This window comes from Balaenoptera acutorostrata, chromosome 8 (genome assembly GCF_949987535.1).
Source record: "Balaenoptera acutorostrata chromosome 8, mBalAcu1.1, whole genome shotgun sequence".
Classification (NCBI taxonomy): Eukaryota; Metazoa; Chordata; class Mammalia; order Artiodactyla; family Balaenopteridae; genus Balaenoptera; species Balaenoptera acutorostrata.
Window position 1 is genome coordinate 55,205,671 of NC_080071.1, and position 26,029 is coordinate 55,231,699.

Below are 26,029 nucleotides of genomic sequence, written 5' to 3' on the forward strand. Positions count from 1 at the left end.
AAAACCGAGACAAGAAACATTCAGTTCCTAAATAAATAAATAAGAAAATTTTATTGTAGTAAATGAAGGGGTTGAACACATGAAAAAAACTGTAGTTGTAGAATAAAAAATGGAAAACTAAATATTCTAATCGTATCCAAAGTAACTTAAAAAAAAATCCCCATCAAAATCCCAATGTAATTTAAAAAGTTGAGAACAGTATTCAAAATTTCATCTCAATACTCAAAATAATGCTATGTGCTAGAGAATTTTAGCCAAGTTTTCAAAATAAATAATTGTTATGCTATCATTTCCTGAGATCTAAAATAACATACTGGGATATACAAAGATATATAAATTGTTGTATTAAAAAGATGGATTCTTTATATATGTGATTTTGTGTACTGGAAATGTAGTTACTTGCCCTTTGGGATAAATAGTTTTAGGTGCTATCATTAAGTCCCAAATATATTGCTATGAAATTGATTTATTTACCAAATATTTCTCAAACACCCACTTTATTCAATGTAAGATGTGAGGTCCCATGAGGATTAAAAAAGATGAGTAAGTTACATACCTTGACTTCATGTAGCTTGTAGTTGACTTGGAATAAAGTGTGTAAGAAAACATATGGTAGAAAAATACGAGATGTTTTTAAACATTTTAAGCACAGATGGTAATATTATGCCATTTCTACTGTAAGCTATAAAATTCAGACACATAAGATACCTGATTTTTGGTATAATGGCACCCTGATGGGTCTGCAAGAATGTTTTCTGTAAAATGTACCCTCAAGGAACAGAGAGTAATGACTTATTCAATGGGACGTACCCATTTGTATGTAGGACAATGTGCATGAAATAAGGAGATTTTAACTTTAGCCAAGTAAATTTTTCTGAAGACAGTTTCCATAACTATTTAAACCCACTGCGAAAGACCAAAAAGAAAAAAAAAATACATTATTAAGATAGAGGGGATGTGTATTTTGTTTGCTTTGTAAGAAATGCTTCTGATTTACTAATAACTTAGAAATTTAAATATATATGTAAAAATCATATTTCATTGAAAACCATTTTGTGCTATCACAAATGGTAATGCATTGTTCTCCATGATTTTAGAAATGGCTTATTATTCTCTTGAGTTTGGGAAAAGCATTGAGGCTGGAATCCATACTGATATTTTTCTTTGGTCCACACAGAGTCCACATATGATGAGCTACTGAAGAAGGATGACATTTTGCTGAACTCTTTTCTTGATAAATGCAACAGAATATAGCAAAAATCAATAGTGGAACAGACATACCTAAAACATGGTTATTCTTCATGTAAGAAAATGGTTTGAAAACCCTGATTGAATCATTTGTTAGCCAGAAAATACAAGGCTTCGGATGAATATCCAGTGGATGAACATATTCGTAATTTGGGAAATCTTGAAAAGTTATATCAAGGAACTTTATTTATGGGAAAGTGGTTTAACAAATACCTGGGTGTAATACTTTAAGAGAATCTAAACTTATCTTAGCTATAAGGGTTTTTCTTTTGGGCCTATTTTATCTTAAGTGATTGACTGTATAGTTATTTAAAAATTAATAGTTACAAGATTCCACACATGGAAAATGTGAAAACTAGACATTTACAGGATGTACATGTCAAAAGCCTATACACTACTACATCTTGGCATATCCATTCACATAAAACATAAGCAGCAATTATTTCTTCCGCAGAAGCTGTAGAATAGGTATCAGGGACTAAGAATCTGTGTTCCTTACTGTCCTAGGTAGCAATATCTCAAACCTCTCATTAGATCTACGAGAAGATTATTGCCTGATAAGATGTTTTAACTCAACTTTGGATGGCTTCTAAAATGTTATGTCAATGACTTTGCCATGATGTTTGGCCCTCAGTAATTTGTACTGAACCTTGAGCCAGAAGGCTCAGTCCTCCGTGCAGGCAGGGAGCAGTCAAGGCTGGTTTCATCACATACATGTGAAAAATTTTAGAACAAAGCTTCCCATAGGACACAGTATAAGCACAACACTAGAAAACCTTCTTACACAGAAGTTAATCATGGAACTCAAGATACCCTTCCTGTATTTTAACTATGTCCATAGAATCACATGATGCCATCTATGCATATGATCAGTCTTAGGGATAATGGTATTGAGAATCAGTAAATTTAGGGGTAAATTACTTTAAACTGAGTCCTTGTGATACAATAAAGAAGTGAAGGACAGATTACTAATACAATATTACTTTAAATTTGTTGTATGCTTTCTATTGCATACGTCGTACGAGGGGCTGTAAATACATGATCACGTTTAATCTTCAAAAGGACACTGCAAGTTAGAAATTCCTATACCCACTTTACAGATGAGGAAACTAAGACTTGGAGGGGTTAAATGACTCATTCAAAGTCTGGTGAGTAAACTGCAGAGCCAGAATTCAAACCAGGTCTGTTTGACCCCAAACCTGAACTCTTAAGATCTATATTCTACTACTTTCTAAGTGTCATTATTAATGCTGGTCTCCCAGTTGGGAGACAGACCAGAACTCTCCAAATAACACTATGTGGTGTCAATAAATTATTTTAATCAGGTGTTTAAAAAAATTCAGTAATTATGCTTATGCAAATTTTTCATAGGAAAATAATAGTTTCAATGCAGTTTTCCTGTTACATAAACAGGAAAGTTTGTCATGTCGGTTCCAGACATCTGAGAGAACAGTAAACAAATTAGGAGAAGACGATGAGACAGAGCTAGGCAGGCCATAACAGGAAAATGCATAAGGATTGGCAAAGGGAAATTTATGCTATTTTGACCAAGTAGATCAGATGTTAACTGAGATTAATACTTCCAGCCCAATAGTAAATGCAGAAAAACTCATCTGTTAGAAAACTGGACAAGAAATAGGTTAGAAATTTTGAACACTGGGATTTGTTTTATGAAAGCCAGCTTTTGGGAACTTTAACTTTTTATTTCATAAAATAAATGCTTGATAATTTCACAATGGCATGCACTATTTTTAAAATGAAAACAAAATTAAGAGTATAATTTGAGCAATAAAAAAATTCTAGGGCTCTTAAAATAGGATTATGGGGCTTCCCTGGTGGCGCAGTGGTTGAGAATCTGCCTGCCAATGCAGGGGACATGGGTTCGAGCCCTGGTCTGGGAAGATCCCACATGCCGTGGAGCAACTAGGCCCGTGAGCCACAATTACTGAGCCTGCGTGTCTGGAGCCTGTGCTCCGCAACAAGAGAGGCCGCGATAGTGAGAGGCCCGCGCACTGCGATGAAGAGTGGCCCCCGCTTGCCACAACTAGGGAGGGCCCTCGCACAGAAACAAAGACCCAACACAGTCAAAACTAAATATAAATAAATAAATAAAAATTTAAAAAAAAATAGGATTATGGGAAGAAATAAAAGGTCAGAGTCTGCGTTTGCTTCTATTCTGGTGAACCCTGGGAGACGTATTCATTTGCCTTTTGTAGCTCAGAATTTCTTGACTTCCAAGTTATTGATTTACCAGTGACATAAAATAGGAAATAGCCCAATTTATCCAGAAGAGAAAAAAAAAGTATCATAGATCACATCCTCATGGGAAGGAAATTTTTTTAGGAGGCACTCAAGGAGGAATTGACCTAGAGCCCAAAATAATTATCACTGATGTCTGAGGAAAGCTGGACTAGTAGGGAGTAGATTTACTGGTTGAATCCAATAGTCACACAAAAGGGGAATTCTCAACTCAATTCAGTTTCATGGTACTTAGCTCCTTGTTCATAATACAATGTAGTACACCAAAAAGTTTATTCAATTTGTATGCATTACATTCATCTATAAAATATGCTTAAAAGGTTGTTTTTTAAATGAATACAGTTTTTTAAATGAATACATTTGTCTTTGGATAAAATATTAGAGCATTTTATTTTAATGTTATAAAGCTTTTTAGTAGGATTACTGTCTTTCACTGAGAACCAAGAGTAGGATACAGTAATCCAATGGGACTCTATCCATGTGATGGAGGTGGTACTGACTTCTGGATGTTGAGTTTTCTGAGCAAACCTCTTCTGAGATTAAAAAAAAAAAAAAAAGAGGACAACTTGGTAGCAAGCACATTTGCTTGACAGATGAAGTCAGAGGAAGTGGTGATTTGAAAACAGCAGTTGAAAGCAAAAGCCACATCCCAATGCATGAAAAACCATACCCATTCTACAGGAAAAGATACACAAGGCGGGTCTCAAGGAGGAGAAAGCTGTATATGGATACAAAGTAAACAAACTGTTGGCTGTCCTCTGGATAGCACGGAGTCGCAAGCAAAACAAGAAAATCACAGAGCACAGAGGTGTACCTACTTGAATCTCCCAAGGGCTGATGCTTATTTCCTCATTATGTTATGGAGAAAATAAGAAGGGATATTTCCTTTAAGTGGCTGTACCACGGAACAGCCACTGTAACAGCCACAGTAACACTGAGGAACAGTGTACACAGAGCTCGGGATATGAATATAGGTCCACAGTTCGCTTTGACACACAATCAGTGACTCCATTCCATGCATAAATCTCTTTATCAAATGTATCACTGAAATGTGAGACTGAAGAACCCCAGCGAGTTCCCCACCCCTTCATTTGTGGGATATGCGCCTTACAATGCAGTTTTTAACTATATGAAACAGGGTGTTCCTTTAGATGTACGAACTTCCCCATTATGTTGTTATGATAAGCAAAATGCTTAACTATCAACAGCTTTTCAGACTAAAAGCGCACTGTGACACACACTCTATGTAAGAGGAACAGTATTATCGCACTGATGTAAGTTCCTGCTTCTTTCTACTTGTCATGACCGCTCATGCTTTCTATGGTCAAATTCTATAGTTATAGAAAGAGTAAAAGGAAATTTATAAATAAGTTTTGAAATAAGATGGAAACTTATTTTAAAACCTATCAAATAATATCTTAGCAATAGCCTGCCATGCGAGATTGTACTTAATTGAGGACCCCGAGTGTCATTAAAAAATAAAAATCTTCAACAATCTTTAGGAGATTAGAGCCTTTTAAGACTAAAAAGCAGAAAGGAAAACAAAAACAAAACTGGAAGCTACCAAAGGGGCCTGCAGCTTTTTCCTCTTTAGGATCCGTTAAGGATCTCTTAAGTCATTAAAGAATAATGATGTTAGATGCCTTGTTCAGGTAGATTATATCATCTTATTTCTCTGATGAGACAGATCTGAAGATATGTTAAATTAATAATAATGTGGAGGTGCAGAGCAAAAGTAGAAAACTTCTTGAGTTCCCTTTTTCTTGCTCTTTTTTGCTGCAGCACGGTTCTTTCAGAGGAACAGATATTGACTAGACGTGGGGGGAGGAGGGGTTGGGGCTGAAGTTGGTAACAAAGAGAGAAAATAGAGTTCTCCTTATTTTGTGCTTTGCTAAAGAGGCGGGATTTTGTTTGTATGTTTGTTTGTTTTGCTTTTCAGCCCAGAACCTCTAAGATCTCTCATTAGAGAACTGAGGGGCTCATTTCTGCAATGTTATTTTTACAGAAGACTCTCTAGAGGACCATGAGTTGCTGAGTAGATGCTATAATATACAAATATAAAAAATTACAGCTTATATAATTTTTATAATTTTTTCTGACTGACAACAGCATGCTTATCAAGTTGGGGAAAACACTGAAACCTGAGTTAGATGTTAACTATGTGAAACCAGGAGTTCTGTATAAGCAATGTTTGTACTATCATACTTGAAATTATGTGTAGTTTTAGCCTTTAGGAACTTTAGAAAGTAATGATGACTTTAAAGATATGAGAGACTAAGAACATCATAAGAAGGATATCTGGTAATTTAAATTTCATATAAACATATACCTACATTTCATATTTCATATCGACATATACCTACATTTACTATATATGCAAAGTGCTATTCTAGATATTTCAGCAGTAAGGAAGGAGAAATAATGATGAGTTGGATGATATCCCTACTTGCAAGGAGCTTATAACCTAATTGGAAAATTAAGCATAAGGACTTGAAAACTCAAATTAAATCACAAAAGTCACATAACCAAAATAATAGGAGGGACAACTTGATACATTACATAATTAATGATCAAATTAGTGTCTGGACCAGAGGTAATGACACCTGGATGGGCCACTGGAATTATACGGTGAGGTGTTTTTTTTTTTAACATCTTTATTAGAGTATAATTGCTTTACAATGGTGTGTCAGTTTCTGCTTTATAACAAAGTGAATCAGTTATACATATACATATGTCCCCATATCTCTTCCTTCTTGCATTACCCCCCCTCCCACCCTCCCTATCCCACCCCTCTAGGTGGTCACAAAGCACCGAGCTGATCTCCCTGTGCTATGCGGCTGCTTCCCACTAGCTATCTATTTTACGTTTGGTAGCGTATACATGTTCATGCCACTCTCTCACTTTGTCCCGGCTTACCCTTCCTCTTCCCCGTGTCCTCAAGTCCATTCTCTAGTAAGTCTGCATCTTTATTCCCGTCTTGCCCCTAGGTTCTTTTTTTTTTTTTTAGATTCCATATATATGTGTTAGCATACGGTATTTGTTTTTCTCCTTCTGACTTACTTCACTCTGTATGACACTCTCTAGGTCCATCCACCTCACTACAAATAACTCAGTTTCATTCCTTTTTATGGCTGAGTAATATTCCATTGTATATATGTGCCACATCTTCTTTATCCATTCATCTGTTGATGGACACTTAGGTTGCCTCCATGTCCTGGCTACTGTAAACAGAGCTGCAATGAACATTTTGGTACATGACTCTTTTTTTTTTTTTTAACATGACTCTTTTTGAATTATGGTTTTCTTCAGGTATATGCCCAGTAGTGGGATTGCTGGGTCGTATGGTAGTTCGATTTTTAGATTTTTAAGGAACCTCCATACTGTTCTCCATAGTGGCTGTATCAATTTACATTCCCACCAACAGTGCAAGAAGATTCCCTTTTCTCCACACCCTCTCCAGCATTTATTGTTTGCAGATTTTTTGATGATGGCCATTCTGACCGGTGTGAGATGATATCTCATTGTACTTTCGATTTGCATTTTTCTAATGATTAGTGATGTTGAGCATACTTTCATGTGTTTGTTGGCAATCTGTATATATTTTTTGGAGAAATATCTATTTAGGTTTTCTACCCATTTTTGGATTGGGTTGTTTGTTTTTTTGATATTCAGCTGCATGAGTTGCTTGTATGTTTTAGAGATTAATCCTTTGTCAGTTGCTTCATTGGCAAATATTTTCTCCCATTCTGAGGGTTGTCTTTTAGTCTTGTTTATGGTTTCCTTTGCTGTGCAAAAGCTTTTAAGCTTTATTAGGTCCCATTTGTTTATTTTTGTTTTTATTTCCATTTCTCTAGGAGGTGGGTCAAAAAGGATCTTGCTGTGATTTATGTCATAGAGTGTTCTGCCTATGTTTTCCTCTAAGAGTTTGATGGTGTCTGGCCTTACATTTAGTTCTTTAATCCATTTTGAGTTTATTTTTGTGTATGGTGTTATGGTGTTAGGGAGTGTTCTAATTTCATTCTTTTACATGTAGCTGTCCAGTTTTCCCAGCACCACTTATTAAAGAGGCTGTCTTTTCTCCATTGTACAGTCTTGCCTCCTTTAACAAAAATAAGGTGACCATATGTGTGTGGGTTTATCTCTGGGCTTTCTATCCTGTTCCGTTGATCTATATTTCTGTTTTTGTGTCAGTACCATACAGTCTTGATTACTGTAGCTTTGTAGTAGAGTCTGTAGTATAGCCAGGGAGCCTGATACCTCCAGCTACGTTTTTCTTTCTCAAGACTGCTTTGGCTATTTGGGGTCTTTTGTGTTTCCATACAAATTGTGAAATTTTTTGTTCTAGTTCTGTGAAAAATGCCAGTGGTAGTTTGATAGAGATTGCATTGAATCTGTAGATTGCTTTGGGTAGTAGAGTTATTTTCACAATGTTGATTCTTCCAATCCAAGAACATGGTATATCTCTCCATCTATTTGCATCATCTTTAATTTCTTTCATCAGTATCTTATAATTTTCTGCATACAGGTCTTTTGTCTCCTTAGGTAGGTTTATTCCTAGATATTTTATTCTTTTTGTTGCAATGGTAAATGGGAGTGTTTTCTTAATTTCACTTTCAGATTTTTCATCATTAGTGTATAGGAATGCAAGAGATTTCTGTGCATTAATTTTGTATCCTGAAACTTTACCAAATTCATTGATTAGCTCTAGCAGTTTTCTAGTAGCATCTTTAGGATTCTCTATGTATAGTATCATGTCATCTGTAAACAGTGACAGTTTTACTTCTTCTTTTCCAATTTGGATTCCTTTTATTTCTTTTTCTTCTCTGACCGCTGTGGCTAAAACTTCCAAAACTATGTTGAATAATAGTGGTGAGAGTGGGCAACCTTGTCTTGTTCCTGATCTTAGTGGAAATGGTTTCAGTTTTTCACCATTGAGGACGATGTTGGCTGTGGGTTTGTCATATATGGCCTTTATTATGTTGAGGAAAGTTCCCTCTATGCCTACTTTCTGCAGGGCTTTTATCATAAATGGGTGTTGAATTTTGTCAAAAGCTTTTTCTGCATCTATTGAGATGATCATATGGTTTTTCTCCTTCAATATGTTAATATGGTGTATCACGTTGATTGATTTGCATATATTGAAGAATCCTTGCATTCCTGGGATAAACCCCACTTGATCATGGTGGATGATCCTTTTAATGTGCTGCTGGATTCTGTTTGCTAGTATTTTGTTGAGGATTTTTGCATCTATGTTCATCAGTGATATTGGCCTGTAGTTTTCTTTCTTTGTGACATCTTTGTCTTGTTTTGGTATCAGAGTGATGGTGGCCTCGTAGAATGAGTTTGGGAGTGTTCCTCCCTCTACTATATTTTGCAAGAGTTCGAGAAGGATAGGTGTTAGCTCTTCTCTAAATGTTTGATAGAATTCGCCTGTGAAGCCATCTGGTCCTGGGCTTTTGTTTGTTGGAAGATTTTTAATCACAGCTTCAATTTCAGTGCTTATGATTGGTCTGTTCATATTTTCTATTTCTTCCTGGTTCAGTCTCGGAAGGTTGTGCGTTTCTAAGAATTTGTCCATTTCTTCCAGGTTGCCCATTTTATTGGCATATAGTTGCTTGTAGTAATCTCTCAAGATCCTTTGTTATTTCTTCAGTGTCAGTTGTTACTTCTCCTTTTTCATTTCTAATTCTATTGATTTGAGTCTTTTCCCTTTTTTTCTTGATAAGTCTGGCTAATGGTTTATCAGTTGTATCTTCTCAAAGAACCGGCTTTTAGTTTTATTGATCTTTGCTATCGTTTCCTTCATTTCTTTTTCATTTATTTGTGATCTGATCTTTATGATTTCTTTCCTTCTGCTAACTTTGGGGTTTTTTTGTTCTTCTTTCTCTAATTGCTTTAGGTGTAAGGTTAGGTTGTTTATCTGAGATGTTTCTTGTTTCTTAAGGTAGGCTTGTATAGCTATAGACTTCCCTCTTAGAACTCCTTTTGCTGCATCCCATAGGTTTTGGGTCATTGTGTTTTCATTGTCATTTGTTTCTAGGTGTTTTTTGATTTCCTCTTTGATTTCTTCAGTGATCTCTTGGTTATTAAGTAGTGTGTTGTTTATCCTCCATGTGTTTGTATTTCTTACAGATTTTTTCCTGTAATTGATATCTAGTCTCATAGTGTTGTGGTTGGAAAAGATACTTGATACGATTTCAATTTTCTTAAATTTACCAAGGCTTGAAGAATTGCAACCCAAGATATGATCTATCCTGGAGAATGTCCCATGAGCACTTGAGAAGAATGTGTATTCTGTTGTTTCTGGATGGAATGTCCTATAAATATCAATTAAGTCCATCTTGTTTAATGTATCATTTAAAGCTTGTGTTTCCTTATTTATTTTCATTTTGGATGATCTGTCCATTGGGGAAAGTGGGGTGTTAAAGTCCCCTACTATGATTGTGTTACTGTTGATTTCCCCTTTTATGGCTGTTAGTATTTGCCTTATGTATTGAGGTGCTCCTATGTTGGGTGCATAAATATTTACAATTGTTATATCTTCTTCTTGGATTGATCCTTTGATCATTATATAGTGTCCTTCTTTGTGTATTGTAATAGTCTTTATTTTAAAGTCTATTTTGTCTGATATGAGAATTGCTACTCCAGCTTTCTTTTGATTTCCATTTGCATGGAATATCTTTTTCCATCCCCTCACTTTCAGTCTGTATGTGTCCCTAGGTCTGAAGTGGGTCTCTTGTAGACAGCATATATACGGGTCTTGTTTTTGTATCCATTCAGCCAGTCTATGTCTTTTGGTTGGAGCATTTAATCCATTTACATTTACGGTAATTATTGATATGTATGTTTCTATTACCATTTTCTTAATTGTTTTGGGTTTATTATTGTGGGTCTTTTCCTTCTCTTGTGTTTCCTGCCTAGAGAAGTTCCTTTACCATTTGTTGTAAAGCTGGTTTGGTGGTGTTGAATTCTCTTAGCTTTTGCTTGTCTGTAAATCTGAATGAGATCCTTGCTGGGTAGAGTAACCTTGGTTGTAGGTTTTTCCCTTTCATCACTTTAAATATGTCCTGCCACACCCTTCTGGCTTGCAGAGTTTCTGCTGAAAGATCAGCTGTTAACCTTATGGGGATTCCCTTGTATGTTATTTGTTGCTTTTCCCTTGCTGCCTTAAAAATATTTTCTTTGTATTTAAATTTTGATACTTTCATTAATATGTGTCTTGACATGTTTCTCCTTGGATTTATCCTGTATGGGACTCTCTGCACTTCCTGGACTTGACTATTTCCTTTCCCATGTTACGGAAGTTTTCAACTATAATCTCTTCAAATATTTTCTCAGTCCCTTTCTTTTTCTCTTCTTCTTCTGGGAACCTTATATCTCAAATGTTGGTGCGTTTAATGTTGTCCCAGAGGTCGCTGAGACTGTCCTCAATTCTTTTCATTCTTTTTTCTTTATTCTGCTCTGCAGTAGTTATTTCCACTATTTTATCTTTCAGGTCACTTATCCGTTCTTCTGCCTCAGTTATTCTGCTATTGATTCCTTCTAGAGAATTTTTCATTTCATTTATTGTATTGTTTACCATTGTTTGTTTGCTCTTTAGTTCTTCTAGGTCCTTGTTAAACATTTCTTGTATTTTCTCCATTCTATTTCCAAGATTTTGGATCATCTTTACTATTATTCTTGTGAATTCTTTTTCAGGTAGGCTGCCTATTTCCTCTTCATTTGTGGGTTTTTGCCTTGCTCCTTCATCTGCTATGTGTTTCTCTGTCTTCTCATTTTGCTTATCTTACTGTGTTTGGGGTCTCCTTTTTGCAGGCTGCAGGTTCGTAGTTTCCGTTGTTTTTGGTGTCTGTCCCCAGTGGTTAAGGTTGGTTCAGTGGGTTGTGTAGGCTTCCTGGTGGAAGGGACTAATGCCTGTGTTGTGGTGGATGAGGCTGGATCTTGTCTTTCTGGTGGGCAGGTCCACGTCTGGTGGTGTGTTTTGGGGTGTCTGTGGCCTTATTATGATTTTAGGCAGCCTCTGTGCTAATGGATGCGGTTGTGTTCCTGTCTTGCTAGTTGTGTGGCATAGGGTGTCCTGCACTGTAGCTTGCTGCTCATTGAGTGGAGCTGGGTCTTGGCATTGAGATGGAGATCTCTGGCAGATTTTCGCCGTTTGATATTACGTGGAGCTGGGAGGTCTCTTGTGGACCAGTGTCCTGAACTTGGCTCTCCCACCTCAGAGGCACAGCCCTGATGCCTGGCTGGAGCACCAAGAACCTGTCCTCCACATGGCTCAGAATAAAAGGGAGAATAAAAAAGAAAGAAAGAAGAAGATAAAATAAAATAAAATAAAATAAAATAAAATAAAATAAAATAATTAAAATAAATATTAAGAAAAAATATTTTTTTAAGTAATAATAAAAACCCAAAACCGACAGACAGAACCCTAGGACAAATGGTAAAAGCAAAGCTATACAGACAAAATCACACACAGAAGGAAACACATACACACTCACAAAAAGAGAAAAATGGAGAAAAAAGTATATATAACGTTGCTCCCAAAGTCCACCTCCTCAATTTGGGATGATTCGTTGTCTATTCAGGTATCCCACAGATGCAGGGTACATCAAGTTGATTGTGGAGATTTAATCCGCTGCTTCTGAGGCTGCTGGGAGAGATTTCCCTTTCTCTTCTTTGTTCGCACAGTTCCCGGGGTTCAGCTTTGGATTTGGCCCCGCCTCTGCATGTAGGTCGCCTGAGGGTGTCTGTTCTTCACTCAGACAGCACGGGGTTAAAGTAGCAGCTGATTCGGGGGCTCTGGCTCACTCAGGCCGGGGGGAGGGAGGGGTATGGATGCGGGGCGAGCCTGCAGTGGCAGAGGCCGGCGTGATGTTGCACCAGCCTGAGGCGTGCTGTGCTGGATCGCGGGACCCTGGCAGTGGCGGGCTGCACAGGCTCCCGGGAGGGGAGGTGTGGGTAGTGACCTGTGCTTGCACACAGGCTTCTTGGTGGTGGCAGCAGCAGCCTTAACGTCCCATGTCCGTCTCTGGGGTCCGTGCTGATAGCTGCGGCTCGTGCCCGTCTCTGGAGCTCCTTTAAATGGTGCTCTTAATCCCCTCTCCTCGCACACCAGGAAACAAAGAGGCAAGAAAAAGTCTCTTGTCTCTTCAGCAGCTCCAGACTTTTTCCTGGACTCCCTCCCAGCTAGCCGTGGCGCACTGGCCCCCTTCAGGCTGTGTTCACGCCGCCAGCCCCAGTCCTCTCCCTGGGGTCCGACCTCCGAAGCCCGAGCCTCAGCTCCCAGCCCCCGCCCGCCCTGGTGGGTGAGCAGACAAGCCTCTCGGGCTGGTGAGTGCCGGTTGGCGCCGAGCCTCTGTGCGGGAATCTCTCCGCTTTGCCCTCCGCACCCCTCTGGCTACGCTCTCCTCCATGGCTCCGAAGCTTCCCCTCTCCGCCACCCACAGTCTCCGCCCGCAAAGGGGCTTCCTAGTGTGTGGAAACCTTTCCTCCTTCACAGCTCCCTCCCATGGGTGCAGGTCCCATCCCTATTCTTTTGTCTCTGTTTTTTCTGGGTTTTTTTTTGCCCTACCCAGGTACGTGGGGAGTTTCTTGCCTTTTGGGAGGTCTGAGGTCTTCTGCCAGCGTTCAGTAGGTGTTCTGTAGGAGTTGTTCCACATGTAGATGTATTTCTGATGTATTTGTGGGGAGGAAGGTGATCTCCGCATCTTACTCTTCTGCCATCTTGAAGCTCCTCCAAGTTGTACTCATTGGCACAAGGTGGCCATCCCTGGTTTCACATCAACATGATCTCAGGCACAAACCTCGTTTTCCCATTTTGTCTTTAAGTTACTTGTTGAAACAACTGGCCCGCAGTCCCAAGGACTGTCGCAGCTTCGGCTGGTGGGGCCCCTCCAGAGCTGGCAGCCTCAGTGAGGCCGCCCTCCCCTCGGGCTCTGGGGCAGTTCAGTGACGGCGGAGGGAAGAGACCCCGAGCCAGCTACAGTGAGGTTTTAAGAAATTAAATGCTTGAGCTCTACCCCAGATCTCCTGAACTAAACTTCTGGGCAGGGCATACGAGGACAGAGGGTGTAAATTCAGAGAAGGGAGTGGAGTTGGGGGAAGCAAGACCTGGCATTCTGTACCTTATAAAACTCCCCAGTAATGCTGATAAAAACAGTTTGACACAACTTAGTGGAGCAATATTTGAGAATCACTGCCATGGGGCAGGATGGCACCATTGGGCAAACGTGTTCCTGTCAGTTAAGGTGGCATGTAGACCAAATGGGCTTTGAGTTATGCAGGATATTCAGCAGAAACTCCCACGTCTTTCCATCTCCACCTCGCTGATGCCTAGCACACCAAAGTTGAGAAATACTACACTAGATCATGAGCCTGAGAGTCAACAGTGGTGCCGAAAGGCTTCAAGGAGGGGCATCTTACATTGAATTTAAAAAGAAAAATCTTGCCAAACATAGAAGAAGAGAAGAGTTGCCAAGGAAAAGGAACAGCATGTATTCAGGAAAGGAAAACTGGGCTTAAAGTGTGATGCACTGAAGAGTTGTTTAGAAGAAAGGGTTCCTGCAGGGGAATGCTAGACTCTGGAGAGGATCAGATTTCTTCCTTGGGTTCCACTGTGTTTTTATTATGGAAAATTGTGAATACCAAGTCTAGGATTTTATCAGTCTCAATTCAATAAACTCTATGTTACTTTTGTTTACTCAAGTTACATTCTAATAGGTAGTGTCTTATTATTTTTGTTATAATCTGCACACCTAGGATGCATTCTTGGCTGTGAAATTTTCATATTTCTTCTTTAAATTTGGTTCCAGGTTCTTTAGTCAGTTTCATTCAGTCCTCATACATAACAGAGAAAAGCCAGGACTACACTGACCTGATATTAATAACAAAGTACTTGTGTACAAGATGCCTTTGTTCAGAATGCCAGAAAGCAAGAGTGAATTTCCAAGACAATTATCAGTGTTACTGAAGATTTAATAGTTGTGGCTTATGCAACCTGAATTAAATACCAATATTATGGTTACCTGAGTGAGTGATTCCTGGTAAGATCAGGTTGACGCTCCTGTAGAATTTCAAAGATGTTGGGCTGGCGCAGAAATGCAACAATCTTGTCATTGTAAGCTGAAAAAACATACATATGTAACAATATTTTAAAATCTGTTATTTTATGCACATAAATCCAGACTTTTTAAGTTTTGTTTTTCTGGTTAATATTCCTTGTATTCAAAGTGATAGTTTAGAGCCACTATAGATGCTTAAATTCCAATTTGTGTCTATCCTGTTATATGAGTATTGGACTTAGATCTGTTAGGTATGACTGACTTAAGCACTCATTAAACTCATCTGATGAGCCATATTTATTATCAAATTGCAAGATGAGATCACCAACAAGATTCTAGATACTGATTGTTTTATGCTACTGCTTACCAAAATCAACTTTATAAGCAATTGTTAAAAATGGAAAACCATCTTCTGATTAAATGTCAGCCACCTACAGATGTAAAGAGGTAGAGCAAGAGTTGCTAAAATACCGTAGTTGCCAGCAGCAACTACCAATATGCAGAGGCAAACCATTCCTAAATTCTATGTGGAAATAAATGCCATTAAGCCACAGGGTAGCTCTTTACCAAACCAACTACACCAACAGCTACAATACAACCAGCATCATCAATTATGTACATAATATTTTAAAAGGAAAATCTATATCTTAGTCAAGGCTGGCTAATGTTTACAGAAATTTTAAATTTAATTAACGTTTACTAAAGGCTCTGTTAACACTCTTTTGTAAAGAAACTAATTTGCTTACTTAAGATAATTCATCTTGATTACATTTATTTATAATTAGAAATACAGATATATTTAAATTACAGAACTGAGTGTCTGAATTCTCAAACATCAGAGATCCTAGTTCAGTCAATACTCTTGTGCTCATAAATATGATCAAGAAACATGCCTTACTTTAACAAAATATCACTCAATAGAAATATAATTCTTTAGACATTTGCCACTTCAAATTTTAGCTACATCATGCTAATTTTAGTTAAATGTGAATAAAATAATTAAAAAAATGCTATCTGCTAACATGGAATCCCATTGTCAAACTCAAAGTGTCCCTAACTGTACATTTCACCACATATAAATAATAAAAACATTTTTATAATTGAGGTTTTGTCAGCAGTTTTTACATTCTATCTAAGATCAGAGACTAGGTAACTTTTTAAACCACAATTTTATAGTACTTTAAAATTCTACGTGCAGCATTTAGTATCATATGAGTAACGGCATAATAAAACATAGACTGTTCAATTTCTACCCAAGGTTTCTTCTTATTCAGCGATTGTCGAACTTTTTAGGACATGGGCACTGCATTATATTTCATGGTAAAGTCTTTCTTAAAAAAGGAAAAATTTTAAAGCAAAACCAGACAAATGGGGAGCTGCTCAAATGTAAGTTGGAACAGGGAGCCCATCTGGCCTCCTGTCAGTCTGTCCACTCCATCTGCCTTAGGGGCTCCAGGTTTGAAAACTGATCTACTTCAACCTCATCATTTTACTAACAACTCAAGTTGTTCTTCAGGCCAATTTGCCTACATTCATTCATTTTTTTTTTTAATTGAATATTAAGAGTTTTTTTTTTTTTTAAACTTTGGGTTTATTTATTTATTTATTTATTTATTTATTTATTTATTTATGGCTGTGTTGGGTCTTCGTCTCTGTGCGAGGGCCCTCCCCAGCTGCGGCAAGTGGGGGCCGCTCTTCATCGCGGTGCGCGGGCCTCTCACTATCGCGGCCTCTCTTGTTGCGGAGCACAGGCTCCAGACGCGCAGGCTCAGTAGTTGTGGCTCACGGGCCTAGTTGCTCCGCGGCATGTGGGATCTTCCCAGACCAGGGCTTGAACCCGTGTCCCCTGCATTGGCAGGCAGACTCCCAACCACTGCGCCACCAGGGAAGCCCCATTCATTTTTATTTTACAATTTTGGTGACTTTTGCTGTCTTGCATTTGCTACAAAACCCCTTAAGAATGTGCCATCATTGCTTTCTTACTTTGTGAGGCTCACACACCTTTTAAACTCTGTCTCAAGCATTAGATATATACTAAATAAATGCTTGTCCAAATGCCTAATTTAAAATGACCACACAATACAGCTGCCTTAAGAACGTATTTTTCCTTAACTTCAACTATCTAATATAATAGTTCTACTCAGATAAGGTAGAGTAGTAGAAAAAATTCTCATCCTATAGGATTTTACAAGACATAAGTGTTTTGAGACTCAAATCGATTTCTTAGGGATAATGCAGCAGTTTTTCAGTACAGGGCAAATGTAGCAGGCTGACAATAGGGAAGTGTATCAGCAGAGAATGCATGGTACACACTGACATGAAAAGCAAAGATAAAGATTTCGGGAAAGGGATGACATACCCACTGGAACCATGTCCTGGTACTGTGGCCTACTGACTGTATTGAACGTACTCGATGGCCTGGGAAGAACTGGTGGTCCTGCATGTCGAGAATCTTCTCCTACCTGCAAATACAAGCAGTGTTTTTGTTCTGCACCAAATCCTAGAATACTTTACATCAGTACCTCAAGCCAAGTTGTTCAGAACACTTGACAATGAGCATTGTTAAGTACCAACTGATCAGAACAGAGGCTAGCTGAAGAGCTGACACAGGACTCTCAAAAGCTCTGCTTCAGTTGCTGAATTGAGGGGATGGGTTGGGGTATAATGTCCCTGAGAGGGGCCAGGGCAGTAACTGTGGACCAAGCGGTACAGGAGTAGCTCAAAACGCCTACACCTCTTGGGGATGTAGATGCTGAATTCCTGTTCCTCAGGAATAACTTCTACCTGACAGAACACAAACCTGCAAAAATACAATCAGAGAGAACACTTGGGTGGTACAAAATTCATCGGGCAGTGCCAGGATATACCTTCTTTTGGCCAAGGCAGGTCAGGGAATTCCCTGCTTCAGCAGAGGAGGGGTTGGAGAGCAGCAGTCTTCACGTGGGTTTCCGAGTTGGGTATTATCTTCTCAGAAGCAATTTTACCTGCCTATTAGAGCACCCAGTACAACAGCTCTTTCTGGTTTGAACCTCCCACACCAGCAAGCTAATCACAGCAGGTGTGGAGGAGCAAAATAGGGTTGCCCCAACCTGAATTAGTTACCATACTGATTATAGACTTAGAAACTCATACGTACAAGGAGATAAACAAAAACGCCCATTAATAGTCTTACCAGAAAACTCTAACACTGCTCTAGCTTCTGTTTTAGCATTTTTCCCCCATACCACCGAAGTCTTTTAAGACAACAGTAGAACAGTCGAATAAGAGAGTAAGAGAACAAAAGGCAAAACAATCTCCTGGATTTATAAATTGGTACTTTTAAAATACAGTTTCTACTCCCACCCATTCAAACCCTCACAACCATTTTATCATACTGCATCCGTTAGGTGTTCAGTGAGGGTTTTTCTAAAGGCCCTAAAGCTGGAAATATCGTCCCCACCCTCGACTGCTTGTTTACCCTTCAAGAATGTTCTCACTCATTCTTCAACGTGTAGTTCAAACAGCCCCTCCTCGATGAAGCCTTCCCTTCCCTTCAAGCCGACGTTAAATGTCACCTTCTCTGAGCACCCACAGCACTTGGGGTACATTTCTAAAGCAGCTGCCATTATTAACAGTCTATAAAGCATTTTTTGCTTGTATTGTTATTCATCTGGATTACGGTTAGTTTTATATACTCTCTCCTTAATAAGAACACAGGAACATACATTATTTACTTGTATCCCTCACACCAACCACATTTCTACACACAGGTGTTTAGTAAGTATTCATTTGTTGGATGGAAGAGATAGCAAAATTTCTACTACCTGAAATATTTGCTAAATGAGTCTAAGAGAATAGCTGGGAAGACTTGTGCACGTAACTAGAAATTTCCCACTCTGCTTCTCTTGAGTTATTGGCTCTGAGAAATGAAGTCAGCCCCTCTTGCGGGAGATTCAATCATTAACTACACCTTGTCAGTCACCAAACTTATCATTTCAATCTGCCAACATATACTTTCCCTCCTGTCAGTAAGTTGCCTTGTGTCATCATTTCCCAGAACAGCCAAAGGTCTTCTCTTTGACACCCTGCTTCTTCAGACCAGACCATCAGACAGTGGGCAAGCCGTGATAAACGTGTGTATTACTGCAGGATGTGCGTGCTTCCGACAGCTGGGCCAGAAAGCACATTCCCCTCAAGGGTTTAACAACACTGAGACTGAATGCTGAGTCTTTATGGGTCGTCTCTGTTCCACTGCTCAATTTCCGTCAATAAGAAGAGAAGTCCTCATTCAAATTTTAATGTGTACCTTAGTATCCCTACTGCTAGATCATGAAAATAATTCAAGTTCTGAGGCAGAGGAGTTGAAAGAAAATGTAAGTATAGCTACTAATCTCATGCACGAAAATGTATGTACAGCTACTAATCTCATGCATGTAGCCCTGATCAGACTGAACAGCCAGCGTCATATTGTGAAGTCAAGATAAGGCAAGCATCTAAAGTGCACTGGTTGCGTGATAAAACCAGGCAGGGCCCTAATACGCTACATATCACACACAAGGTCCAAAGGTGAGAGAGGTCTGTTCTGCTTTTTAGATGCATGCAATTAGCATCATCCAGTTCACCACTAATGTTTTATATGACAGCCAGGTAGAGATTTATTAGCTACTCATAAAACATGCATATTTTTGTGCATACCTCATCCTGCAATAGATTTATATATCATTTTTATGTTAGCTTCTCGTGTGTACTCTTCTATGTCTGCACTTACAACCAGCAAACACACATAATCATTAGAGCCAGTATGTAAATCATGAGGGGAAATTCCAAGAGTGGAATTTTGATGAATCAAATCCAGTTATTTATTACATTCATAATCTTTTCTTATACTAGAAGCTACAAAAATATTTGACATACAATATAATACTGAAAATATGATATGCACATAGATGGAACGTGGAAAAGGCATGCAGGAAAAGAATCTTAATTCTTCTTGTCTAAGGGAATTTTTAGAAACAATGTATATCAAGTGATAATATATGACATTCAAAGCATAAGTCTGTACTAAGGAGAAAATATGTGACCTAAAACATTCCTCTTTTATTTATTTAACCTGCTACAGAAAAAGGGAAACAGGAAGAGATTATTTCTTTTCTCTTTTCTTTCTTTTTTTTTTTCTGGTTAGATTATTAGAGAGCCCTCATGTGGTTACCATGGGACACTGCAAACTAGCAAAGTACAATAGAGTACGGTGGAGAGTTTAGTAATTCTTAATGCCACCCATTTTCTCTGAGCACTTAGAGTACATAAATCAACCCTCATATATATCCTAACTTTAAAGAATATTAATGAGGATACCACAACCCCATAGCACTGGCCGAAGATTTTAATCTAATCCAGCAATCCTCACTTAAGAAACTTCCCTATCTTTAACCTAATTTTAATCCCCTAAAAAAGTTACATTCATTTCTTCCTATGAAGCTGCTCTTAGGTATGCAAAAGGGCTCATCATCATCCTCTCGTGAACACTGTATTGCATTATGAATTCCCTCTCACCATCCACTGAATTTTTTTTCTCTAAATCTCTAATTTCTTCAACCTTTCCTCACATGTCCTACTCTTTAAACCTGTAATTTAGGCTCTATGAGTTTCCAAAGAAGCCCCGTTAACATTTCAACACTTTCAGCCTCCAAATGATAGTCTCTAAATCAAACTAGAAAAACAAAGCAATAAGACAGAGCCAGCACGATTCCATACACCCCACATCCCGTGCTTCTATCAGCCAAAAGGTCGGTCGCTAAGGCTCGGGACTCACCTCGCCCGCGCTGTGGCTGCGCTGCCTGGTCAGGTGCTGTCGATGCACCAGCGCGCTCGTGGGTCTGCTGCTCTGAAGCGGGAGCCGGGGGTCGATGAAAGTGGTGGTACGGGAGTTGTGGTCGACAAAAAATGCCTAGGAAGCAACCCACTCAGTCAACACTCCATACGTGGCACACAGTTGTCTTAGCGGTCCTATCATTTCACACATGCAGGGAAAGACCCACTTTGGAGTAATAACCTTCACTCCGTTTTCTCGTAATTTCAAATCTTCGGGAGAATTTCTCCTTCTTCCCTCAGGATAGACCAGAAGAGAGGAAGCAACGCTTAGACTGGACGCAGAATGAAGACAGCAGGAAGGAACATTGTTCCTGGCTTTAGGAAATACAGTCATCAAAGATAGGATCTTAGAAAGAAGCCCCCTGAATGGACATTTGGGCGTCTCTTAACTGACGCTCTTCGCTCTAACTGCTATCGGTTATTACCAAGTTTTTTTTTTCAAATATCATTGACTTCCCTTTTCCTTCTATGTAATCAGCTACCAAGTCCTCCCCCATTTTCTCATTATAGTGTCTCCTCTATTTGTCCCATCCCAGCCTGACTATCATTCATTCCATTATTTCAGGGCTTTCTCTTAAACATACAATTATTAGTAGTTTCTCAGTTGTTCCACATCTCTATAACCTTATTCCCTGAATGGTACCTCACTATCAGAATTTTTTTTTCTAAAAGCTTTGACTACATTTCCACTCCAATCCAAAGCCTCTAATGGCTACCTGTTATCTATAGAAAAAACATTCTGACCCTTTGGTCAGTTTTCCAAGACTCTTTACAATCTCCTTCTTACTTCCTTTCCAGTTTGGTCATTGATCATACACCCAGACAAATTCTATCACATACAATGACTCAGGGCAAGACACTTAAGTTCTCTGGGCTATAGATTTCTTATAAAAACATGCCTCCTTCATTCATAATAAACATTTCTCCTCCATAAAGTGATAGGAAGGAGGAAACTATGTCTGTCATGTTTACTGCAGAATCCCTTGTGACATGATACCACGAATGAGCATAAACCATTTCCCTCAGTTTTGCAGTAAGGATTGCATGTAATGTAGAAAGGCCTTTAAAAATTCTGTTTGTTTGTTTAATTCTAAAACTCGATGCAAGTGTTATTTTTCATTATCATTAGGAACAAAATGGTGTTAAGTTTGCAATGTAAAATTCATTCAAGGCAATAATGAAGCCCATTATCTCAAGGATAATTAGAAAATGTAAGTTTTCCATGATCAGATAAAGTTAATTAGGTCAAGATAAAAAGGACTCTTAGGAGAGCCTGGAGACTCATTACCGATAAATGTCAGGACACATGATATATGCCAAATAATCTAAGCAAAAAAGAACTGATGGAGCTCTGTTAACAAAGTACCTTAAAGACTAGGAATGAATGCATCTAGGCAAATCCCAGGGGCAGATGGTATATTTATGCTGATTAAAAATTCACCTTTCCATTATGAAACAAAATGTTTCTGTAGATAATCAGGAAATAGGGCAAAATAATTTGTAAGTAGCTCCCAAATAGGGGGAAAATGACTTCTTTAAAAAAAAAATAACTTTAAGCAGAAAGTGCACTAGGAACAAAACAGGGAAATGGCCAGAACAAGAATCCTTGTCTGTCCCTTCTCTCAATATCCGATTTCCAGGTACAAAGACTGGATTAAATGGAAGTCTTGTAGGACGGAGTCATCAACCTCACATCCCTGGGTAATGCTCCCTTTTCCATAACCTATCAGGTGGAATATCTTTCTTCTCTGATCTTGTAAAAACGTACACCAACAATAAACCCTACACAGGCTTGTATTGGCAGGCTCTGGTCTCAAATGTGACACTAGTCCCCGTTTGATTTGAGCTTCTAATACACTTGTACGTATATTATTTCTGCCACTATTTAAAATGTCATAAAATAGAAATTCATTTTTTTAAATACACATTTCAACATAATAGGTATTATAGTCAATTTAATATTCTCTTTATGTATATTAAGATTAAGCTCTTATTACTACAACAATAATATGAGCCATGTCGTTTAAGGGGAAAATACAGAGAGTATGAAAATAGAATTGCCTATTTACTCTACCTAATTTCTTAGGAATGTTTTGAAGGAACAGGTGGTCATTTAGAGGTAACAATGAATCACTTGTAATTATAAGGACTAATGGGTGTGTACATCTAGGTCAGTTGTGATTTACATGGAGTGTCATAGTATAATCTGACTTAAGAGGCTTGTCTAAAATCCATTCTATAAAAAATTATACTGTAAATGCCTTCAGGGTAGGGACTCTTTCTTACTCACCCTGTTCTCCCCAGTAGCTTTTAGGGCTGCATCTGGGAGAAAGACAGTGCTCAGTAAATAAACTGCCCAAAACTCGAATAGCAGACTCCTGACCAAAATACAGGAAGACAACTGACAATGAACTAACCAAGTATTAAACGTCACATTCTTTTATGTAAGCATAGAAATACTGAAAGATTTGAGCAAAATACATGAGAGAAGTGTGTGTGTGTGTGTGTGTGTGTGTGTGTGTGTGTGTTGGGTGAAAAGTGTGGAGAGCCGAAGACTATAATACCACAAATAGGATAAAAGGTTTTAAAACACCTCATGTGGACATGGATAAACTATCAAGTTAAAACTTGAGAAGTCCGAGACAAAGTAGTGATTAAATGCTTGGGATCTAGAAAAAGACAAGCCTGGGTCTGAGCTCTAGCTCTACCACTTACTAGTGACATAACATTGGGCAAACTACTTAACTTTTTCAAACTACAATTTCCTTTCTGTTAAATAGGTATAATAACGCCTACATCAAAGGAAGATAAAATGAGATGGTTCATATAAATTTTTGAACATAGTACCTGAGACCACTTAAATGTGAGTTAATATTATTATTACTAATAATAACAGTATTAACTTCCGAGACATTTTTCTAAGGATTACAGTGTTTCTCCCTGCAGCCCATAAACAAAGCTCAAAAAAAAAAAAAAAAAAGAGGAGAACCAGTGAACCCACATTTCCCAGGCTCCTTGTAGGTACGTATGGCCTAGATTAAGTTCTGGTCAATGAGATGTAAACAGAGGGTCACATGATGCTTCTGGAAAACTCCTTTCCAAGGAGATTTTTACAAGGTAAAGCCCTCCTTCTGTACTTCATCCATTCTGCTCCCTGAAACAAAGATGTAATTGCCGAACCCCAGCAGCCATAACAAACCCTGAAGATGAGGGACGGCTGAGTAAAAAGCCGTAAGGAGCCAAGGCTCTTACAACTTAAGAAACCACCTTAAGAGCCCTAGACTGCCTATCTCTGAACTTCTTTATGTGACAGAATAAAATCTTGTATAGTAAACTTTGTATAGGTCTCTGTCACAATGCAGCCAAACCAAATCCTAATTAATGCACTGAAGTCAGCAAAGAAGAACGCATAAGCCGGCCACCACCATTATAAATAAGGATTTTCATTATTTCATAAATAATGATTTCTCATTATTGTTCACCTTTAATACAGCTGGGTAACAGTCCAAGATTTAAGTGAAATGTGGAGTTGGGAAAGTATAAAGCTGAGATTTGAATCCATCTTTCTGACTTCAAAGCCCAGTGAGCAGTGCCTCTTTCCCCTCCCTCTCCTTTTCATAGTTCTCCTCTTTTTCTTCCATTCTTTCTGCCTCCTATTTTTCCTTTTGATGTTCTTCCCACTCCCCTCACATAGTACTTGATTTTAGAAAAGTATTGAAGTATTTATTGAATTAGGCCGACAATAACTGTCACTCAGAGCGCTGGGTCTCACCACTGTTTCCGTGCTGAAAAGGTTGCTACTGACACTGGACAGCAAACTGTGCATCCTCTGCACAATGTGCACGGCTCTCCTGCTGGAGGCTGGGCTGTGGGTGGAGCATAGGTGCTCATTTGTATTCCACAAGGAGCTCAGTTTCAGAGTAAATGGAATGTGTATACTGTTTACATGTGCTTTTTAAGTCTGCCAAGCACTTGGGGGGAAAAGTCTCAATTAAGACCACTATCAAAACCACGCAGCTAGCACACTTAGCGCTGGCCAAGGGCAGCACCAAGAGGCAATTCCTTGGCATGTGCTTTGGCTCTGCTCCACTCCCTGTGTGACCCTGGGCAGGCTTCCTTGGTGCTTTGCTACATCCACGTAAAGGAGATGACTGAGGTCACAACTGAGTTGTGGAAGATGTATTCTACTTTAAAACAAAGATCGAAGCATAGAAAAAATACTGTGCAAATTTTAGGCTTGCCATTTCTATTTGTGATGCACAAATCGATTATGTCACAAAAGTGGATCACTTTCCCATAGGATGTCCTAACTAGTTCAAGCCAGTAATGAAGCTGACCTATTCCTTTTAAAAAAAAATTTAATTTGGGTCACTTTTTATGTCACCATTCTTGAATAGCCTGCCTTTATTTATGAAATTGTCTACCGTGTATCAATAAATACTGTCTGAATAAACAGTATGTTGAGAAGGCAGACCACATTAAAAAAAGCAATTGTATCAGAAAAGGAGTCTTTTGCAGATTAGCCACTAGCAAAGCAAATTTTGAACAACACAGATTCCCTACTGTTAAGTTTCATTAAGGAAGTTCACTCAAGCTTCCCAGTGCTGGACCAACTAGGGCTAACTATATAATCAAAAACTGAAAGGAATGCAAATACCCAAATTCAAATCTCATTTTAAAAATTTCTACCCTTTTGCTGCTTCAGGGCATGATCAGAGTCAGAAAGTATGGGCTGGATGGAGCCAAGTGGTATTTTCGTGAGGCCAAACAAAATACACTTCTCTCTTTACACAATTCTTTTTTTTAAGCTTCTATTATTTTAAGAAAAGAAAAAGCCATCAGTATTTGTGAAGAAATACCAACCTCAGGCTCAACAAATCTAAGTTACAGAAGTTTGGAATTGTTTCCACTTAACATTTTGCCAAACCAGGAATCCGTATGAAAAGACCGTGTAAACAAAATAAAACAAAAAGCACTTGTAACTAATGCTACAGAAAGACATCATCAGATCTTCTTTCTTTCTCTAAAGAGCTATGGAAACAATGAAAGAACAATAATTTAAAAGAGCAGCACTGCATATTGAATCTGTTCTAACTTCTAGTTTCTCAACTCTATAAAGTCCTAAAATGCTCAAAAAGTTCACTGTAATCTACTTTAATTTTTATTAAGATTGTAATTTACTCACGCATTCTCTCCCTTCCGAAATATAAATCTCAGCTCCTGGTCCCCTCTCTAGTATTTCCCCAATTATAAGGAATAAACATGCTATTATTTTCTCTACATTATATCCCAGACAGAACTCCGTTACCAATACTGGAGATGAAAAGCACTGAATAGTAAAGTTTATTATAACTAAAAAAATAGTCATGCTAACATTTTCTAACATTTGGTTCATCTGAAGGAGTGAGTGGTCCCAAATATCTCATGACATCTATCAATAACAAAGAAGTTAAAGAAGGTTATTTTGTTAAACTGCTGTGATCAGAGATCTACAGTTGCTAGGAGAGAAAACAGGGACACATGGCACTGTGGATAAGTAAAACATCCCCAAAACTTCAGATGTAAAATGTTAGCTAAGGTGGGGGGGAAGTGGTATTTTATGTATTGGGAGT

At 38.5% G+C, this 26,029-nt stretch overlaps 1 protein-coding gene across 9 annotated transcripts in view; it reads right to left on the bottom strand.

Moving 5' to 3' along the window:
* The window catches only part of HECW2 (HECT, C2 and WW domain containing E3 ubiquitin protein ligase 2), a 434,057-nt gene that overhangs the window by 76,123 nt on the left and 331,905 nt on the right, over nucleotides 1-26,029 (bottom strand). For 8 of the 9 annotated variants that reach the window (XM_057550882.1, XM_057550884.1, XM_057550880.1 and 5 more), the window contains 3 exons: nucleotides 20,359-20,493; nucleotides 16,927-17,029; nucleotides 14,532-14,628 (listed from right to left, as the gene is read on the bottom strand). In XM_057550882.1, the coding sequence (XP_057406865.1) occupies nucleotides 14,532-14,628; nucleotides 16,927-17,029; nucleotides 20,359-20,493 (335 nt within the window). The remainder of the gene's footprint in view (nucleotides 1-14,531; nucleotides 14,629-16,926; nucleotides 17,030-20,358; nucleotides 20,494-26,029) is intronic. The other variant, XM_057550885.1, reaches the window with a different exon arrangement.